We start from the raw sequence: 18,694 nt of genomic DNA, 5'->3' as shown, positions 1-18,694 counted from the left end.
AAAGTTGGGGGAAGGTGTGGACGTCAGACTGCTAGGTGACAGGGAGACGCTAAAGATCCGGGGTCTGGACGTGCTGGTACAGGAGGAGGAAATTCTATCTGCCCTCGCCAGTGCGGTACCAACAGAGTCTGAGGACAGTGACCAGACGGAGATACTGAGAATCTTCACGTACCCCTGGATGGAGAGGGCTGCTATTGTCAGAACCAGTCAGCGCACCTGGCAATCCCTGAAGAACACTGGAAAAATAAAGATAGGCTGGACCACGGCCAGAATTATAACGGGCCTGCAAGGCACGCGTTGCAAAAATTGCAACAGGCACGGACACAAGGAAGAAGTGTGCCGAGGCTCTGGGGGACAGGGGAGACGAAAAAACCCGCAAAAATCACCACAATCAAGAAATAGAGTAAACGGAGTACCAGAGGAAAGACACCCGGACATGGACGGGAATATAAATACATAGATGGACGTCACCGGGGAACAGGCCACTGCCCCAGTGGGATGCAGTACAAGAATTGAATCAACCACACCAGGCACGGACATGGACCTCAATGCCCAAAATGAAGATGAACAGCAATAACATCAACTTCATCCAACTTAACCTAAACAACTCGAGAATAGCCTCGGATCTACTCGGACAGATGGTGGGGAAGATGAAAGTAGACGTGGTCATCGCTAGTGAGCCATCCAGGTCGGGGCGTGGTTTTGGGAATTGGTAGTCCAGTAATGACGGCAAGGCCAGCGTTGTGACAACACGGAGAGACTTGGAAGTGCGGAAGCTAGCCACGGGCAAGACCTTCGTAGCCGTGGAAGTCGAGAACATCACAGTCATCAGCTGCCACCTCCCGCCTAACGATAAGTGGCAAGATTTCAATAAACAGGTCTCCGACCTGGAGAAGATGCTCGAGACCGCGCGGAAGCCGGCATTAAATAAGAATAAGACTACTGGAATCATGCTAGCGGGGGACCTAAGCGCTAAGTCGCGGCTCTGGACGGACAGGACGGAACGGAGGGGAAGCAGGATTGAGGAAACGATAAGCAGCTACGACATGCTATGTCTTAACAGACACGGACTACCAACTTTCGAACGCATGGGCTCAATGGCAGTACTGGATATTACACTGGCATCATCAGAAATAGCGGCTAGGATGCACAGCTGAAGAGTGCTTGAGGATGAGACCCTGAGTGACCACAGGGCCATCGCTTTCACAATTGAAGGGACTATGAGCGGTGCCGATGAAGCAAAACAGAAAGAGCGGGACACTAATACCAGGACGAAGTGGAGCTTAAGAAAACTTAACCGTTCCAAACTTGAAAAGCTATCAAAAGGCATGGACAGACCGGGTAACGGAAGCCCGAACGAAATAGCTCAGGCCCTGACAGAGAACATGCAAGACATATGTGACGCGGTGATGCCAAAGATCCCGAAAAAAGGCAGAAGAAGAGCCGCCTATTGGTGGAATGAAGACATCGTGGAGGAGAGGAGAGGCTGTATGCGCATGCGCAGGGAGCTGCAGCGGGAGCGAAGGAAGAGAAAGACTTGGGACTCTATCCTCGAAAACAAGGAAGACGAATTGAGGGAGAAGAGGCGGCACCTCCGCAAGCAAATCAAACAAAGTAAAGGTAAAGCATGGGAAGAGTTACTGGCCACCGTTGATAAAGATGTATGGGGCAAGCCATACAAGCTAGTAAGAAGAAAGTTGAACAACCTGAACGGGGCACCTACAAACATCGAGGAGGCCATGAAGGTATACTCGGAACTCTTTCCAGATGACCCAACGCTAAGCGCCGAGGACGACAGGGAGCTAATGCAGGTACACAAATCCGAAGACGGGCACATCGCAGTGACACAAGAAGAAGTGGACTTAGCGGTAAGACGGATTAAGGTGGGAAAGGCACCCGGTCCAGACGGCATCTACCCGGAGATCATAAAACAAATATATAGGCATAACTCCCTCTCACTTCGGGATGTATTGATAAGATGCTTTGACCTCGGTTGCGTCCCGAACATCTGGAAGACCGCCGACCTGGTCCTCATACCCAAGGGGAACACTGCTCCGGCGGCAGGTCAACCTATGAAATACCGCCCGATAAGCCTGATCAATGTATTAGGGAAAACGTTGGGGAGGATCATCGACACTAGGATAAAAAACCACCTAAAGTCTAGACAGTACATAAGGAGGCACCAATACGGTTTCAGGGAAGGCCTCTCTACAATAAATGCCATCCAACAAGCTGTTGATAGGATAAGGCAGGGACTTGGGCGCAAGAGTTGGGTGGCAGGAATATGTATAGATATCAATAATGCCTTCGGCACAGTCCCCTGGCCTGAAATAATAAGAACAGCCAGACAGACAGACCTCCCGGAACATATAACGAGGTTTATACGCTCATACCTCCGCGATAGACTGGTCAACGTCAACGCCGGGGGGAAAATAGAACTGCTATGTTAACCAGGGGAGTCCCACAGGGATCCATCCTGGGACCAACATTATGGAACCTCGCGTACAACGAAGTGCTAATGAAAACATGTAGGACACCGGACATGTCGCTGACATGCTATGCAGACGACACGCTCATCCTGGTGGAAGGGAAATCAGCAAGGGCAGTGGAAGAGGTAATTGAGCAGATAGAGGCACTCGGACTCGAAATAGCAGTGCAAAAAACAGAAATTGTCTTCTTCACAAGATGTAGAATACAAACACCGGAAAGTGTGCGAATCAGAGGCCTTAATACACCTATTGGGAAGGTACTCCGGTATCTAGGAATATACCTAGATCAAAAACTGAGCTTCGCAACACACCTCGATAAGACTACAAAAAGGCTATTGGTGTGATGAATGAGATAGGGAGAATCATGCCCAATATAGGCGGCCCTAGGCAAACTAGGAGTCTAGAGACTAGAGCGAAAAAACTTAAAGAGATCCATAGGGCAGGCGCAAAGAGAGTGACCTCAGCGTACAGGACCGTATCAAATGCAGCACTGGGCGTCGTTGCGGGCATTCAACCTCTAGAGTTGACTGCCCAGTAAAAATACAAACAATGGGAACAAAAGGAAAGGATTTGGGCGCTGGACACCGGTAAAAACCTAACAAGGGCGGAGCGGAAAGCCATCCATAAACGAGAAGGAAAGCACGCGGCGAAGTGGGCACTGGAACAGTGGAAGGAGGAGTGGAAAAGTGACACGACCACTGGCCAATGGACCAGACGCATAATAGAGGACATAGAGCCCTGGTTAACGAGGAAACATGGGGAAGGCAGCTACCATCTAACTCAGGCCCTAACTGGGCATGGGGCCTTCAACAGCTATTTACATCGCTTCCATCGCCACCACGAGGCAAAATGCTCTTTCTGCTCTGCAGATGAGGACGACGTGGAACACACCATCTTCTGGTGCCCAAAGTGGGCCCCCTCCAGGGACCACAGATGGCAGGAAAACTCAGGAGTGCAGATGAACCCGGACAACCTGATCCCCGAAATGCTAAAGAGCAGAGCACGATGGGAAGAGATAAGCGCGGTGATCCACGAGATTATAACCTCGAAAGAGAAGCATGATAGGGAAATGGGGTATTGAATCTCCCAAACTAGTAAACATACACACAACTGAATAATAAATAAGTCATAATTTATTTATTCATATTTACACCTAGTCTATTGACATGTTTCATCATCGTAACTTACTTCTATTTCTATTTTAAACTATATACTAATTTATAATACACCTATTTACCTATTTTACACACTTACTATTTATTTATCTATTTATGTTCACAACAACATTGTGAACGCAACTCGTTGGTTGCGCGCCTTCCAACCCACGCGAGGCAACTAGCCTTTCACATTTTCTAATCATGCGACCCAGAAGAAAGTGTGACGTGACGCGCGCCGCTCACGCCACCCACGCAGCCGAGCGCGTTGCGTAATCAACCAACGTGGTCTCCCGCTGCCAAAGACCAACCGAGGCTGCAATAAGAGACGACCGATCAGACCGATCGGCAGGACACTTCGGGTTCACCTCGTCTTGACCAACCTTACTGACGCTGACGCTACAACGCCACGCCTTACCTACGCTTCAATGCTACGCCGACGTTTCGCCACTATGACGTTTGACTGACGCTACGACGACACGTTCGAAGACAGACCGGACAGCAGACTGATTGCATGACGGATCCTGTTTTTCTGGCTGCGGCCAGCCCACATACAAACACAGCAGCTTCGAACCCTCCTGCTCCTTGGGTACTGCACCCTATCGATATCCCGTCACGGCCTCTCACCAGACCTCCAGCTGTATTACTGTCCTTGTGGGATGTACGGAGAGCTCGACTGACATCACCTAGCTACTACAGACGCATCCCGGCTCCAGTTTCCCCGTTTCCCGAGCCGCAGCGCTCGTTCGTGTCAACTGCCACCCAGACGACCGACAGTGAGTGGGAGTCTCCAGTAAAGACGACTGAGAACCGCCGTCCCCCGACACCACCAAGCTCTCCAGAGAGCCGGTACACGCCACCACCAAGGACTGAGACTGACCGCCCTCGACGCCCGACATCCTCGCTGCAGCCTCCAACACAATTCAAAAGGACAAAAACCTCTCCTATCATCACGTGGCAACCTTTACTCTAACTTGTACATATGTAAATAAAATAAATAAGATGTAAAATAAACTCAAAAATAAAAACAAACTCATCTTTGACTTCAGCGACCCACACCTTCCACGCGGTTCGGTCGAACTACTAGCTATCAAATAGCGAACAATTTACTCTATTTATTTATTCTATTTATTCTATTCATTTATTCTAATTATTGGACATCACCTCTACATTTTAACGTATTTACTTACTCCTAGTTACTTATACATGGAAGTAACACGGTATCTTCTTTCTTAGATCACAGAGAGACATAGAAAAGAGGGTGCTCAAAATAGAGGGACCTTAGCTTATATAGCAGAAAGGTGTTCGAAACCGAGAGTGCCTAACATCCCTTGGAAGGGGGCTACCCCGCATCGCCACGGGGAGGGGCCCCCGACCAGGGGTGACTGCCATAGCCGGTCCGAAGCCCGGTTGAGAAAAGTAGACGTGCCTAACTGAACCTAACTTTGTCCCCTGCTGGCTACCCCGATGGGCGAGGTGAAGGTGCCCGGGCTGGCCTTCTGAGGGGGCACGCTACGGTGCCACATCGAGTCCGCTGGATCGGGTGCAAGATATAATGCCGAAAGGCGGTTCCTTGCCTCTGACCTGGGGAACTCCAACTCGGCAGTGGATCTTCGGCAAAAAAAAAAAAAAGGTTAGGTTGGGTAAGGTTAGGTTAGGTTAGGTTAGGTTCCCTTACCCCTACGTCGGTTGTCACCTTGTCGTGGTGTAGGGGCTTGGCGGTCGCAATGAATCTAGAGGACCCAATGACTAGGGCCCTAAAATCCCTAGGCAAAGGCGAGACTGGACGAGCGACTACCACTAAGCACAACCGGCCCAGCCTCCCGAGGCTGGGTGAGGGAATGGTGAGGAATGCATGGGAAATGAATGAATGGGATGTGGTTGGAATCTCTGAGGATATTCCTCCGAGACTAGCCAAGGCCAGACTAGTAATCCGCCGACCAGGGTTGCAAAAAATGTCTACCTTTCCTGCGGGTTTCTAGGAATCCGCAGGTTTGAAGTGGGAAAACCGCTATTTGCAGCTGGCTGGAGCCAATCGGAGGGTTGAATCTTGGGCCTCGGGCGCATGTATGGAGGATTACCTGGTCAGTATTTCCTCATACCCGAAGCTGGTAGGGTATTTCCGGCAAGGTCCTACCCGAATGGGGGCCTACCCTCGCTCGAATTGACAGGGGAATCCCCCGGACGGACGACCCTAAAGAGGTAAGGGGAGCGGGGGGGATCGCACGGATAGGGCTGACCACCCGACAAGCTGAAAGCAGCTTCCGTACGAGTATGGGGGTTAGGCCTCTTTCCGGCGGGGATAGATGCTGCACTGCGGTGCAGCTGCCATGAAGGCCGAACCGTCGTAAGACTTAAAACAAATAACACGGATCAATTCAAAACAAAAGACAAAGAAACCGAAAAAAATGAAATGGAGTGTGGTGAGACCGGACATAAGGAGAAGGAGTGCAGCAGGTCCATCCCAAGGTGCGTCGTTTGCACAAACGGCGGGGCAAGGGCGGACCACTTCGCCGGAAGTGGCCAGTGCAGATCCTTCAAGGCGGAGGTGCTGAAGGCTAAGGACCGACGCAACGGGCGGGCCACCATGAGGGTGCCCAACTTCGGGGGAGTGGAGAGGACGGGAAGGGCGAGCGTGGAGCCGGTGATGCTCTCCCCCATCACACTGGGAGGGTCGTTCGGGTGGAGGTTCGACTTCAGCAACCCGCTATGCCAGGAGTGAGGTGCGTCAACACGGGTCCCGGGGCGGTGTCTGAAGCAGGCATACTTCAGATAAACTTGGATAGGAGCCAGGCCGCCCAAGACCTGCCTACCCAAACTGCTGTGGCTATGGGGGCCAGCATACTGCTGGTATCTGAGCCTAGCAGGGCGGGGAAGCAAGGTAACTGGCTGGTGGACACGAGGGGGGACGCGGCAATCCTTGGGACGCGAAACCTAACCAGCAACCTGACACTGGGTGGAAGAGGTGAAGGCTTCGTGTGGGTGAGAGTAGGCAACACGAGTGTCTTCAGCTGCTACTTCTCGCCCAACACGTTGAGGCAAGCCCTGGAGATGCGGCTGGACGGCCTCGAGGAGGCAGTCAGGGCGGCTGGGTGTAGGATCCTCATAGCAGGGGACTTCAACGCGAAGTCGCCGCTATGGGGATCCGATAGACGGGACAAGAGGGGCGAGATCGTGGCGAAGTTCTTGGCCAGACTCGATCTCTAGCCCATAAACACAGGAGACGCCCCAACCTGGAGCAGGGAAGCCACCGGCACGAAGTCGATCATTGACATCACGGTTCGCAGCCCCGGAGTGGCGGCCGAGATACGAGAATGGAGGGTCCTCGAAGAAGAGACCCAGAGCGACCTCCGCTACATCTACATGAAGTGGGTGGCGCACGGTAGAGCTTGGGCAACTGACAGAGGCGCCAGCCAACGGTTCAGCAAGGGATGAGTCGTTAGGAAATTGGACAAGGTGGTCATGACAGCCTGTCCCGATAAAGAGAAAGCGAAGCACAGGCAAGGCCCAACTGGGACCGGCAAGTCGGAAGTGGGCGCTCTCATGGACACCATCACCAGGGCATGCGATGCGGGAATGCCGAGAAAAAGGCCACAACGTGGTAGGACCGCCGTTCACTGGTGGACCAGTCACATCGCCCAACTCCGACGCGACTGCATCAGAGCCAGGCGACGAATGCAGAGAGCGGGTGCCGAAGGCGAGGGCAGTGAGGCGAGAACTGTGGAATACAGGGGTGCCAAAAGGAGCCTGAGAAATAAGATCAAAGCTAGCAAGGCCAAGTGCTGGGAGAAGCTATTTCAGGCGGTGGACGAAGACCCGTGGGGGCTGCCGTACAAGCTGGTCACCAAGAAGCTTGGAGGCCTGAGGCAACCAGACGACCCGACAATCGTCGAGGGGGTGCTAGGTGAGTTGTTTTCAACTCACGGGAAGACAATAAGCACCACGCTCTGGTGCGACGACGACGGTCCCACTGAACCTTTTACCGAGGCGGAGCTCGCCGACGCGGCAAGGAGGCTCGGTAGGGGAAAGGCGCCAGGACCTGACGGAGTGCCGAACGAAGCCTTGGCCGTGGTTGCCGAGTACTACTCGGACGCACTCCTCAGGGCCTACAACGAGTGCTCCGCAGCGGAGTATTCCCCGTCAGGTGGAAAACACAAAGGCTTGTTTTACTGCCTAAGGGGCAGGCCAAGAATGGTGAGGTCACGAACTACCGGCTCATCAGCCTGATCGACGTCGCTGGCAAAATGCTGGAAAGGCTATTGCACGCCAGGCTTGAGGCAGCTCTGGACACGTCGGGCGGACTAGCGGATAATCAGTACGGCTTCCGTAGGGGCAGGTCAACCAACCAAGCCATCGACGAGGTCGTGGACATCGCCAGGAAAGCGAACGAGTGCAAAGGCCGCTTCGCTACCCCTGCTTGTTGCCGCCTTTGGACGTCAAAAACGCCTTCAATGTGGTGGGGCACGACGTAATCCTGGAAGCGATGGAAAAGCGGAGGGACATACCGGCGTAGCTCCTGGGCATTGTCAAGAATTACCTGGAAAACAGGTACCGCACCAGCGAAGGCGAAAGAACGCGCCGACTGACGACAGGGGTTCCGCAGGGGTCGGTCCTCGGCCCACTACTGTGGAACGTGGCCTATGATGACTTGCTGCGGCTGAAAATGCCGGAAGGGCTGACAACTATCGGCTTCGCCGACGACGTAGCTCTGGTAGTGACGGCAAGGACGGCGGAACTGCTCGAGAGCAAGACCAACAAAGCAATCAGCAGCGCCTGGGCGTGGCTGTCAGGCGTAGGACTGGACCTGGCGGAAAGGAAGACGGACATAGTGGTGATAACTAGGCGGCACACGCTGAAGGTGAACCCTATCAAAGTCGAAGGACACGAGGTGAAGCCTACAGACAGCGCGAAGTACCTGGGAGTGACCATCGACGCCAGGTTGAACTTCGCGGAGCACGTGCGGAAAGCCGCTAACAGGGCCATCGGCGTAGCCGCGGCCATTGGCAGGCTAATGCCCAGCATCGGGGGACCGGCCCACGTGAAAAGGAAACTCCTGGCGAGCGTAACATACTCCGTTGCACTCTACGGAGCCCCTGTGTGGGCAGACGCCCTAAGCGTGGCGAGAAACAGGAGCTGACTGGAGGCTGCGGGAAGGGCCAGCGCACTGCGAGTCGTGTCGGCGTACCGCACTGAGTCGACGCCTGTTGTGGGACCGGAGCTCGAGCGCCACCTGGTAAACAAAAGGGTGACTAGGCGCTAGGGCGTTGGCCGGCCCACCGGCGATTCCCATCGAGCACACTCGAACCGCACGCACGTGCCGCCTCCTTTATTCTACCCCCTTAGAGAACCCAGCCAAACACGAAACATGGTGTCAGAAGTGTCGAATTAAACAAACACTTCTCGGGATCAAGGGGAAACAACAGTCCCATCGCATAGTAGCCGCGAACTAAGCCTCGGCACGGTTGAAATACACAAAGCAAGATGGGTGATCCTGCCCCCGTAATCCAAGTTAACGCCAGCGCAGCCAACTTTCTGCAACTCCCGAACAACTTCGACTTCTCAAAACCAGAAACGTGGCCCACCTGGAAAAAACGTTTCATGAGATATTTAAACGTAGCAGCCCTGTCGGCGAAACCAGCAGTGGAGGATCGACCTCTTGCTGTACGCGATGGGAGAAAAAAGTGAGGAGATCTTTATGCAAGTGATGCCAGAGCCCGACGGTAAGAGTTTTGAAGATGTGATGCAAGCCCTCACGGACTATGTCGAGCCAAAGAAAAACGTTGTCTTCGAGAGGTCTCGTTTCAACTCTCGATCTCAGCTCGCCGGAGAAACAGTCGACCAATACGTCACAGCGCTGCACGTCATGGCAGAAAAGTGCAATTATGGTCAGCTAAGGGACGAGTTAATTAGAGACCGCATCGTCATGGGGCTAACAGATACGCGAACAAAAGAGCGCTTGCAACTCAAGTCCGACCTAACCCTAGATTCCGCCGTGACTATCGCTCGCCAAACCGAAGATCAGCGTCGGCAAGTAAAATCTCTACCGGCAGCTCCCGAAGTCATCGACATCGATAGAGTGAAAGTCGCCACCGGCGGTGGCCAACGCTCCGCGCCGAAAGGACAAAATACGGATTGTTCGAGATGCGGCCTGAAATTCCACAGAAACAACAAATGTCCGGCGCTAACCTCAAAGTGTCGCAGCTGCGGAAAAATCGGTCATTGGGACAAAGCCTGCCGATCAAAATCGGTGAATCTCGCACATGCCGCAACAAGCGAGGTTACAGACAAAAAAGAAGAAGAGACCAGCAAGGTTTATTTCCTGGGGAACGTCTCGCAAAGCGGAAGCAACAACGACTTCGACGTGAATGCCTTCATCGTCGATTTTCAGCAGAGCAGAGAATTCCACATAGATACGGGGGCAGACATAACCTGTGTGAAATATTGCGACGTCCCAGTAAGCGAGCTCGGTAAGATAATTCAAAAAAAAATGAATGTGCAGGGTTCCGATGGGAAATATTTAGATGTAGTCGGAGTGCTGCCCGTAACGATAAGAATCAACAGTCATGCTAAACAGGTGCGATGTTGCATAATAAAAAACCTTCGGAAGAACCTTTTCGGAAAAGACGCGATAAAAATCTTTAACCTGGTGCGAATAATGGGCCCGCTCCAGGCTAGTGAAAATTCGTCGGTGCGCATCGAGCAAGAATTTCCGAAAATTTTTAAGAGCCTCGGAAATTTCAAGCAAGAATTAAAAATTCATCTAAAGCGCGATATTATCCCGTTCAGCCAGTCAGTCCCTCGATCAGTACCGATACCGCTGCTTCCTAAGTTAAAGATCGAATTAGCCAAGATGGAAAAAGACGATGTAATAGAGCGCGTAAAAGAGCCGACAAAGTGGTGTAGCCCTATAGTTTGCATTCCGAAAGGCGAAACGGTTCGAGTTTGCGGAGATTACACTCAGGTCAATAAGAACATACTAAGGCCTGTCCTTCCAATTTTAAATGTCGATATTTCTCTGGCACGTATGAGACGGGCTAAATTCTTCAGCAAACTAGACGCTAAATCGGGATTTTACCAGATAAAGTTGGATCGCGAGAGCCAAGAACTAACGACTTTCATTACCCCGTTAGGGAGATATGCGTTTAAAAGACTACCGTTCGGAATAAATTCAGCGCCAGACTTGTTCGCGGAGGTCTTTTCGAGAATTTTTGACGACATGACAAACGTAATCGTTCACATGGACGATATACTGATCTATGGGGAATCCATGGAGCAGCATGACGCGACCTTGAGAGAGGCTCTGAAACGTATCAGTAAGGAAGGAATAACGCTAAATCAGTCAAAATGTATAATCGGCGTGCAAGAGGTGCAGTTCCTTGGGCACTTAGTCTCAGCTCAGGGCATAAAAATTTTGCCAGAAAGAGTTTCGGCCATACAAAATTTTCCGGAGCCTACAAACAAAACGTCCTTAATGCAATTCCTCGGGATGGTCAATTTTGCCGCAAAGTTCCTTCCGAACAGGTCTACCATCCTTGAACCCCTCAATTCTCTCTTAAAGAAAAATTCAGCGTTCGTGTGGGACTCAGCTCAAAAAAACGCGTTTCGGAAAATAAAAGAACTTTTAGCAGCAGCTCCCATCCTGGCTCTGTACGACTATTCAAAACCTATATGGATTCAAGCAGATGCTTCAAGCTACGGTATCGGTTTTGTTCTTTTGCAGGGGAATAGCGAGGAGCGACAGATTGTCGCCTACGGTTCGTACACTTTAACACCTACTGAACAACGTTATTCCCAAATCGAGAAAGAGGCTCTAGCCTTGACGTACGCAGCCGAAAAATTCGCGGATTATATAGTTGGAATCACGATAACCTTCGAAACGGATCACAAGCCCCTCCTTCAAATTCTTCAAACAACGCCTCTGGAAGATTTAACGCCGCGTTTGCAACGTTTCCGTCTTCGCCTTATGCGTTACAGCTATACCGTAAAATACACCCCCGGAAAATCCTTGGTACTGGCCGATGCTCTATCTCGCAACCCAGAAAAAAGAAACGCGAATACCAATGTAATCGAACAGGACACTTCTGATTTTGTATTGGCCACTATCAAGAGCCTTCCAGCCTCAAATGACATGTTGCATAAAGTCCGCGAAGAACAAGGAAAAGACGCAATTTGTCAGTTACTAAAAAAGTTCTGCGCAACCAAATGGCCGTCGAAAAATCAGATCCCGACCGAGTTGAAAGAGTACGCGCCACTCAAACACCACTTCTCGATCGGCGACGATCTCCTACTGTACAACAGCCGTTTGGTAGTTCCGCGCAGGCTCCAAAAAGAATTATTACTTCGCCTACACGAGGGCCATTTAGGTATCACGAGGTGCAGAGACAGAGCAAAACAAGCCGTTTGGTGGCTGGGTCTATCGACGCAACTAAAAAACCTAATACTCAACTGCCCAAATTGTGTAGAGCATCGAGTTAACCCGAGCCAACCCTTCATACAGGAAGATTTCCCGGCCAGACCGTGGCAGAAAATAGGCATAGATCTCTTTAAACTAGACTATTGGTACGTTATTATCACCGACTACTACTCGCGATACTTCGAGTTTTTCCGTCTCGGATCGTTAAGTTCGAAAGCGATCATAGAGGTTTGTAAGGAAGCGTTTTCAAGGTATGGTTTGCCGGATATCGTTCGTTCGGACAACGGTCCACAGTTCACGTCCGAATTTAAGCTGTTCGCCGACCAATACGGATTTCTATCGGTGACAAGCTCACCTCACTTCCCGCAAAGCAACGGAGCGGTAGAAGCAGCGGTAAAAACAGCAAAAAACTTAATAAAAAAGTCCAAGGACGACGATATCCACCTAGCCCTGCTTGCATATAGAAGCACACCCCTGGAAAACGGTTTCAGCCCCGCAGAATTATTTTTGTCAAGACGGATTAAATCGAGCATTCCAACGCTGCCAAGCAGGCTTCTACCAGCTGTCAGCGTTACAAAAAAGCTCAAAGGCGACGAGGCAGCTCGAAAAATGCGGCAAGCTCGTAATTTTAACTCTAGACACCGCGCCGTTGAATTATCTCCACTCAAAGCAGGAGACCCAGTTTGGATTATCGATCTCAGGACGTATGGAAAAATACAAAGCCCTTCAGGCGAGCCTAGATCCTATTGGGTACTAACAAGCAACGGAAGGATCCGACGTAACCGTTTTCACCTCGTACCGGCGCCATATAAAAAATTTGATCCGAGTTCAAGTAACTACAGTCCTGGGGTAGTCGACGATCCAAGCTCCGGTCCATCTTTAGTCAATAAGGGTAGAAGGGTAGAGGAAGCAGAACAAAACAGTATTCGCCCTAAGGTAGAAAATATGCCTCCCAAAACAGCGACCTCGGATAAGGCTCAAGACGACGAATCCGGGGCGAGTAGCGCGACGGAGGACGACAATCCCGTCGAAACCGTAACCGAGCCACCAAGCGAAATAACCCGATCGGAAACCACGTCTAGACCTCAGAGGCAAACGAATAGACCGTCGTGGTGGAAAGATTATTGGACCCCGTCCTAGTATTTAGAAATAAAAAAGCGTGTCATGTAAGTTTAATGTTAAGTCCGCCAAAATTGTATTCATCGATGTAATAAAAAAAAAAAAAAAAAAAACCTCATTGTACTGCTATTATAATAAAGGGGAGATGTTGTGGGACCGGAGCTCGAGCGCCACCTGGTAAACAAAAGGGTGACTAGGCGCTAGGGCGTTGGCCGGCCCACCGGCGATTCCCATCGAGCACACTCGAACCGCACGCACGTGCCGCCTCCTTTATTCTACCCCCTTAGAGAACCCAGCCAAACACGAAACAACGCCGGCCGCTATGTTGCTAGCGAGCCTGATCCTGCTGCACTTGATCGCGACCGAACGAAAGAGAATCGCGGAGGCGGAAGCGCGAAGCGGGGCCCGTGGCAAGGCGGCTAGGGCCACACTGAGACGCGAGGAACGGGTGAAGACGACCGAGGAGTGGGACATGGAATGAGGAGAAGAGGAGAAGGGGGCATGGACGAGGGAGGCGATACCCTCGGTAGTACCCTGGATCGACCGGAGACACGGCCAGATGAAGTTTCACCTGACCCAAGGCCTACGGGGCACGCGTGCTTCGGTGCATATCTCCATCGGATAGGTAAGGAGACGACGCCAAGGTGTCACCACTGCGAAATCGCTGCGGACGACTCAAAACACACGTGGCTCGTATGCCCGGCATGGAAGGCACCGAGTGAAGAAATGTGGAGCGCGACCGGACCGACCGCGAACATCCGGGAGATAGTGCGCGCCATACTGAGAGGGTCGGAACAGTGGAATGCAGTGGCTGACTACATCAGACGAGTACTCCGTGACAAGAAAGAGGCCGAAAGGAACAGAAGGGGTGAACGACCAGGCAGAAGGCCCAACCCGGGGACGCTCGCGGGAGCCGCGGCATGCGGCTGTGACCTGACGTGCAGGCACTCGTGCAGTCCGGTGAATATGCAACCGCCGGGGCTAGACGTTGTGGTGCTCGACGGCGTGGTCTTTACCGCCAACTGTCAATGCGTTAGCTGGGACGAGCATGCAAGGATGTTCTCGCACTACAGGTCCACGGTGGATAAGGGGGCCACCCGTTTGGACTGGCGGCTGGCCAGGACGCAGACGTCGCAGGTAAGTGTGCAGGAGCTAGGTTGGGGCCATGTGAGCACGGCCAGCAACATGCTCTGCAGGAAAGACTAAAAGTGCGCAAGGAGACGCGAAGTGTGATTAGTGACACGGACAGGTGAACCATTTGGCAGGACAGTTTTGCGAAGCCAATGAGTGTAGCGTAGAAGGCTCAGTGACAGAAGATTAGCGACACGGACAGGTGGGTAGGTGTTGAGTGTGGTGCGAAGTGTGACTGCGGACGAGGTCGCCGGGAGACAGACAGTAGCGAATTCCGTGCCGACAGTAGTCAAAACTGAGACAAGAAGAAGAGTGGAGGTGAGGGAAAGCTGACTGAGGCGTGACTATTCGGCCGAGATGGTCAACGTCACGATGAGGTAAGCGGGAGAGAGAGGTCAAGAGAACGGCCGGCCACAGGGACGAAGTGCAGTAATGCGAGAGCGGGTCCGCTCCGTCCTGTGTGAGTAGTGGCGGAGGGGTTTTAGCCGGTAAGAATCCGGCACTATCCAAGGACTCCAATGAACATCCGGATGTCTTTCGAAGATTTCCCCTTCGCCGCTAAAAAAAAAAAAGGTTAGGTTAGGTCAGGTTGGGTTGGGTTAGGTTAGGTCGGTAACACACCGACTACATGTCCCGCATCTCGTCCGCCATCTTGCATGCTAGTCAGCTATCTTGCATGTCAGTCCGCCATCTTGCGGATCAATCCGCAATCTCGCAGTCGGTAACACACTGACGCTCGGTCGGTAACAAACCGATTACAGACGAGGCGCGTCCTGCAGCACTCGATCCGGTCAGTAAGGCAGTTTTAAGCCAGAACCCCCCTTATATAACTACTTCCGTAGTCTCTCTGGTTTGTGGTACGCTGCGTGTTAATCCTCTTGAGTATTACTTATCTCAATAATGAGAATATCTTTCGCTGTTCTGAGTATTGTCACTCGTCGTCTCGCACTTACCGCAAACTAGAGACTACGTAATATTTGTTAGTTTCTATAACCATAACTCTCTACCTGATTACTTGGCTAGTTATATCAATGGACCTCATTCCGTTGTAGTTCGAATAATAATTTACCTGACCTTTTTCCTTGAATCTACTCCGTCATCAATACAGTCTCTGCACCTGTTATATTTCTCTAAACTCTGGTGATGTGATAACTATTACAATTTCTGTACTTTGCATGTTTCTTATAATTCTCACCGTTTTCATAATTCCTCACCTCTCTGGTACCTACTTGCCGTCACGCTTTTCGTATTCTACGGCTTGCATTATTCATGCTTAATTTAAGTACCTTAGATGGTGGATTGTGTATTACTCTGTTCTGCTCAATTATTGTAAAACCGTTTTAATTTTACCTAGGATAATAGTATCGCGAGCATGCGCACACGTCTCGCTTATACTATCAACGCCCCGTTTGTTTGTCAAGTCTCTCGCTCGACTTTTCTCTGGCTGTAAGCTAACTGTCTTACATGACTATATTGTATCTAATGGCTGACGCCCACTATACCCCGGCGGACCGCGGCGCAGTTATTGAGCAGTGCGCCCACTATAGTCGCTGTGACCACCCGCCGATACTGTTTCTATGAAAAAGAGATATTTATCGATTATTCGATGACCGCCGTTTGTCTCAGTCATCATGGGCACACAATAAATTATCATGCATATTTGTCACTACTTCTTGCTCAGTCATTATGGATAACTCAGATGAAGAAGTGTTTACGGTCGCGCTTCTATGCGAAGAAGCTGAGAGACAAAGTCGAAGGAAAAGAAAGTGGGTACACGACATCTGCAAGGACAGAAATGTTCTCGGCGAATACTACACAAAAACATGCTTTTATAAAATATCGATTTCACCGCAACCCTTTACAGACACCCTTAAGATCTTGTTTTTCAACAGACATCTTGAGGTCCTTTTGCGTCAGCTGCGGATTTAAAAGTGTTATTGTTTATTCATGAATCTAAAGAAAAAAAATAGATCGTATATATGGGCAATTTCACCAATTAACGACAAATGAACGGAACGTCAGAAATTCGATCTGAAATTTTAAACTTTAATAGCTTGTACTCAGATTGGATAGTTCAGCGAGTTTCAGCACTTTGCGACTTACCGGTGGCGATAAATCAGACATAGTCCGTACGCTGGGGGTCGAAAGGTATGCTATATATCCCGTGCGGAAATTGAAACCGGGCGCTGAGCAGCCTTTCCGGCCAGCTTCCGGACAGTAGTGTAACGATCGGCTGGACAGCCTAAGCCCAGTTGTGCTATACGGTAACTATCCGGGATTTCTCGTTAAAAAGTAAAATAAAAGTAAATATTCAAAAATAGTTGATGTTAATATTTATTGTGAGCACAAACAGCATTTCAAAAACTTATTAGCAAATGCCATTGATGATAACGCAGTTTACAATAAGATCTATGAAAAAAAACCTAGCGCATTATTTTCTCTCAACCGGGGCTCGAATCCCGCCGCTTGCAATGTTCAAGCTTACTAGACAAGTACCCTACCTACTACGCCAAACGAATTTGTAAAATTAATAACTTTATTTTGTTCATAATACAATGCACGTTCTACAGACGGGCATGACAGATGATGCAGTCACTGAAAACTCACCAATAATATTATAATTTCAGAATTTGTACTCACAATACAATTTTAAATAAATTTACAAAAGCATTCACTTTCCAAATTTAGTAAATTGTTAGATAGTCCGTAAAATTACAGTGGAATTATGTGAAACTGAAAAATTGCTTATTCCAAAATTAACGTGGGAATTCTTTGGTCTTTGTTGTGATCTGATAGTGTTAAATATGCCGTATAAAGTTTATACGCGCGCAACCTGAGTAGATTCACAAGAAAATTCCGGAGTTTCTAAAAACTATTGAGAAACCTTGTAATACAGTACACGTGACATATTATCAATTAAAACTAAAATTCTCCGGAGTGATTTTTGAACTCAGATTTGGGAAAGTCAAAATCTGACTAAGAAACTGAAGATCCACATGCGACATTTCCGAATCTAGTGGTGAGATGCTTGAAATCCTTTCAATTCCTTCTATTACAATATATTCTCAATTTCAACAGACTGTAATCAAATTTATTTGTACATTCATTGCGTGAATTTAGCGGAATGTTTATTGAATTCTAAATACTGTATGGCAACTGTACAGTAAATGTACAAATATAATATATTTGTTCGCTAATTGTTGTTAGCTTTTCGACCGAGCCGCGTGGAAGGAGTTGATCGCTGTGGTATCAAATATGAGACTTTGATTATGTTGTATGTACACCTTATTTATTTACAGTTTAATATACATATATACAAAAGCAGTCAGTTAATTGGTTGCCACGCGAGGGAAGGGGTAGTCGTGGTCTTGTTGCACCGCGGTGGAGGCTGCAGCGATCATGTGCGGTGCTGAATCGGTGCGGTCCTCGGTGGCGGCGTATAACGGCTTTCCGGAGAGCTAGGCGGCGTTGGAGGACAGCGGTTCTCCGGTCCGGTCGCTGGTGGTGACGATTCCCACTCGCAGTCAGACGGTGTTGTTTGCGTGGCTGTTTACACGTAGGTGGGTGGTGACTTTGCGAATGGAGAGACCGCTGCCGGGATGCTGCGGTAGTAGCTCGGAGAAGTCACCGTTGCTCGTCGGACGTCCCACAGCGAAAGCAGGATTGTGGGTGGCCTTGTCAGAGGCTTTGATGAGAGGTCCACAGGTCGGAGCACCCAAGGAGCTGGAGGGTTGAGGGAGCTTGCCCTTTTTGTAGGACTGGCTGGTGCCAGGTTGTAAAAGTCCGTCATGCAGTTGTCCAAAAAGCCTGCGTGCTGGTCTGTGACTGTAGCGTACTCGTAGCGTAACAGTGTAGGTCGTATAGGTGACTGTGTCACGTGCGGAGCGGTCTCGCACGCGACGACTTAACCCTCTAGGTATCTGTAGAGGTTTATATTTATTTTTACGTGGGTCAGGAGGTGATCGTCCTCTACAGGGCGATCCCGGGAATAGGGTTGGAGAATTTCAATATTAAGTTTAGGAATGTTTTCTATGGAACCAAAATGTTTAATGAAAAAGATAGCAAGAGAAATGGGAGACGGGGAAGCTTACAATGTTCTTTATCTTAATGTTTACTCTCTCTCTCTCTCTCTCTCTCTCTCTCGCACTTACTCTTCGGTGGTTCGGCTTCGAATTCGCAGAATAGCTCACACCTTCACACTCACATTCAATTAAGACTACACAACTTGATTAAGTTCGTGGCACAGCTTCCTACACTTAAAGTCTAACTTCGAAGGCTAACGTCGCGACGTGAGACGCTTGGATCACCGCGTGTAGATTTAAAGGAATGCTCTCTCTAATCGTCGGAGACCCAAGACTTATAACTCTATACTCGACAGCTTTGAAAGA

The 18,694-nt window shown here is 50.0% G+C and overlaps 2 protein-coding genes across 2 annotated transcripts; both read left to right on the top strand.

Moving 5' to 3' along the window:
* Nucleotides 1-6,352: 6,352 nt before the first annotated feature.
* Nucleotides 6,353-6,850, top strand: LOC124310241 (uncharacterized). Its single transcript, XM_046774054.1, has one exon. The coding sequence runs from the start codon at nucleotides 6,353-6,355 to the stop codon at nucleotides 6,848-6,850; it is 498 nt and encodes a 165-aa protein (XP_046630010.1).
* Nucleotides 6,851-11,606: 4,756 nt separating this feature from the next.
* LOC124310240 (uncharacterized protein K02A2.6-like) lies at nucleotides 11,607-13,196 on the top strand. The gene has a single exon (XM_046774053.1). The coding sequence runs from the start codon at nucleotides 11,607-11,609 to the stop codon at nucleotides 13,194-13,196; it is 1,590 nt and encodes a 529-aa protein (XP_046630009.1).
* The last annotated feature ends 5,498 nt before the right edge of the window (nucleotides 13,197-18,694 follow it).

The sequence above is a fragment of the Neodiprion virginianus genome, chromosome 1, assembly GCF_021901495.1.
Source record: "Neodiprion virginianus isolate iyNeoVirg1 chromosome 1, iyNeoVirg1.1, whole genome shotgun sequence".
NCBI lineage: Eukaryota > Metazoa > Arthropoda > Insecta > Hymenoptera > Diprionidae > Neodiprion > Neodiprion virginianus.
Note: the sequence above shows the minus strand (reverse complement) of the source record. Positions and strands in the feature narration are given on the sequence as shown.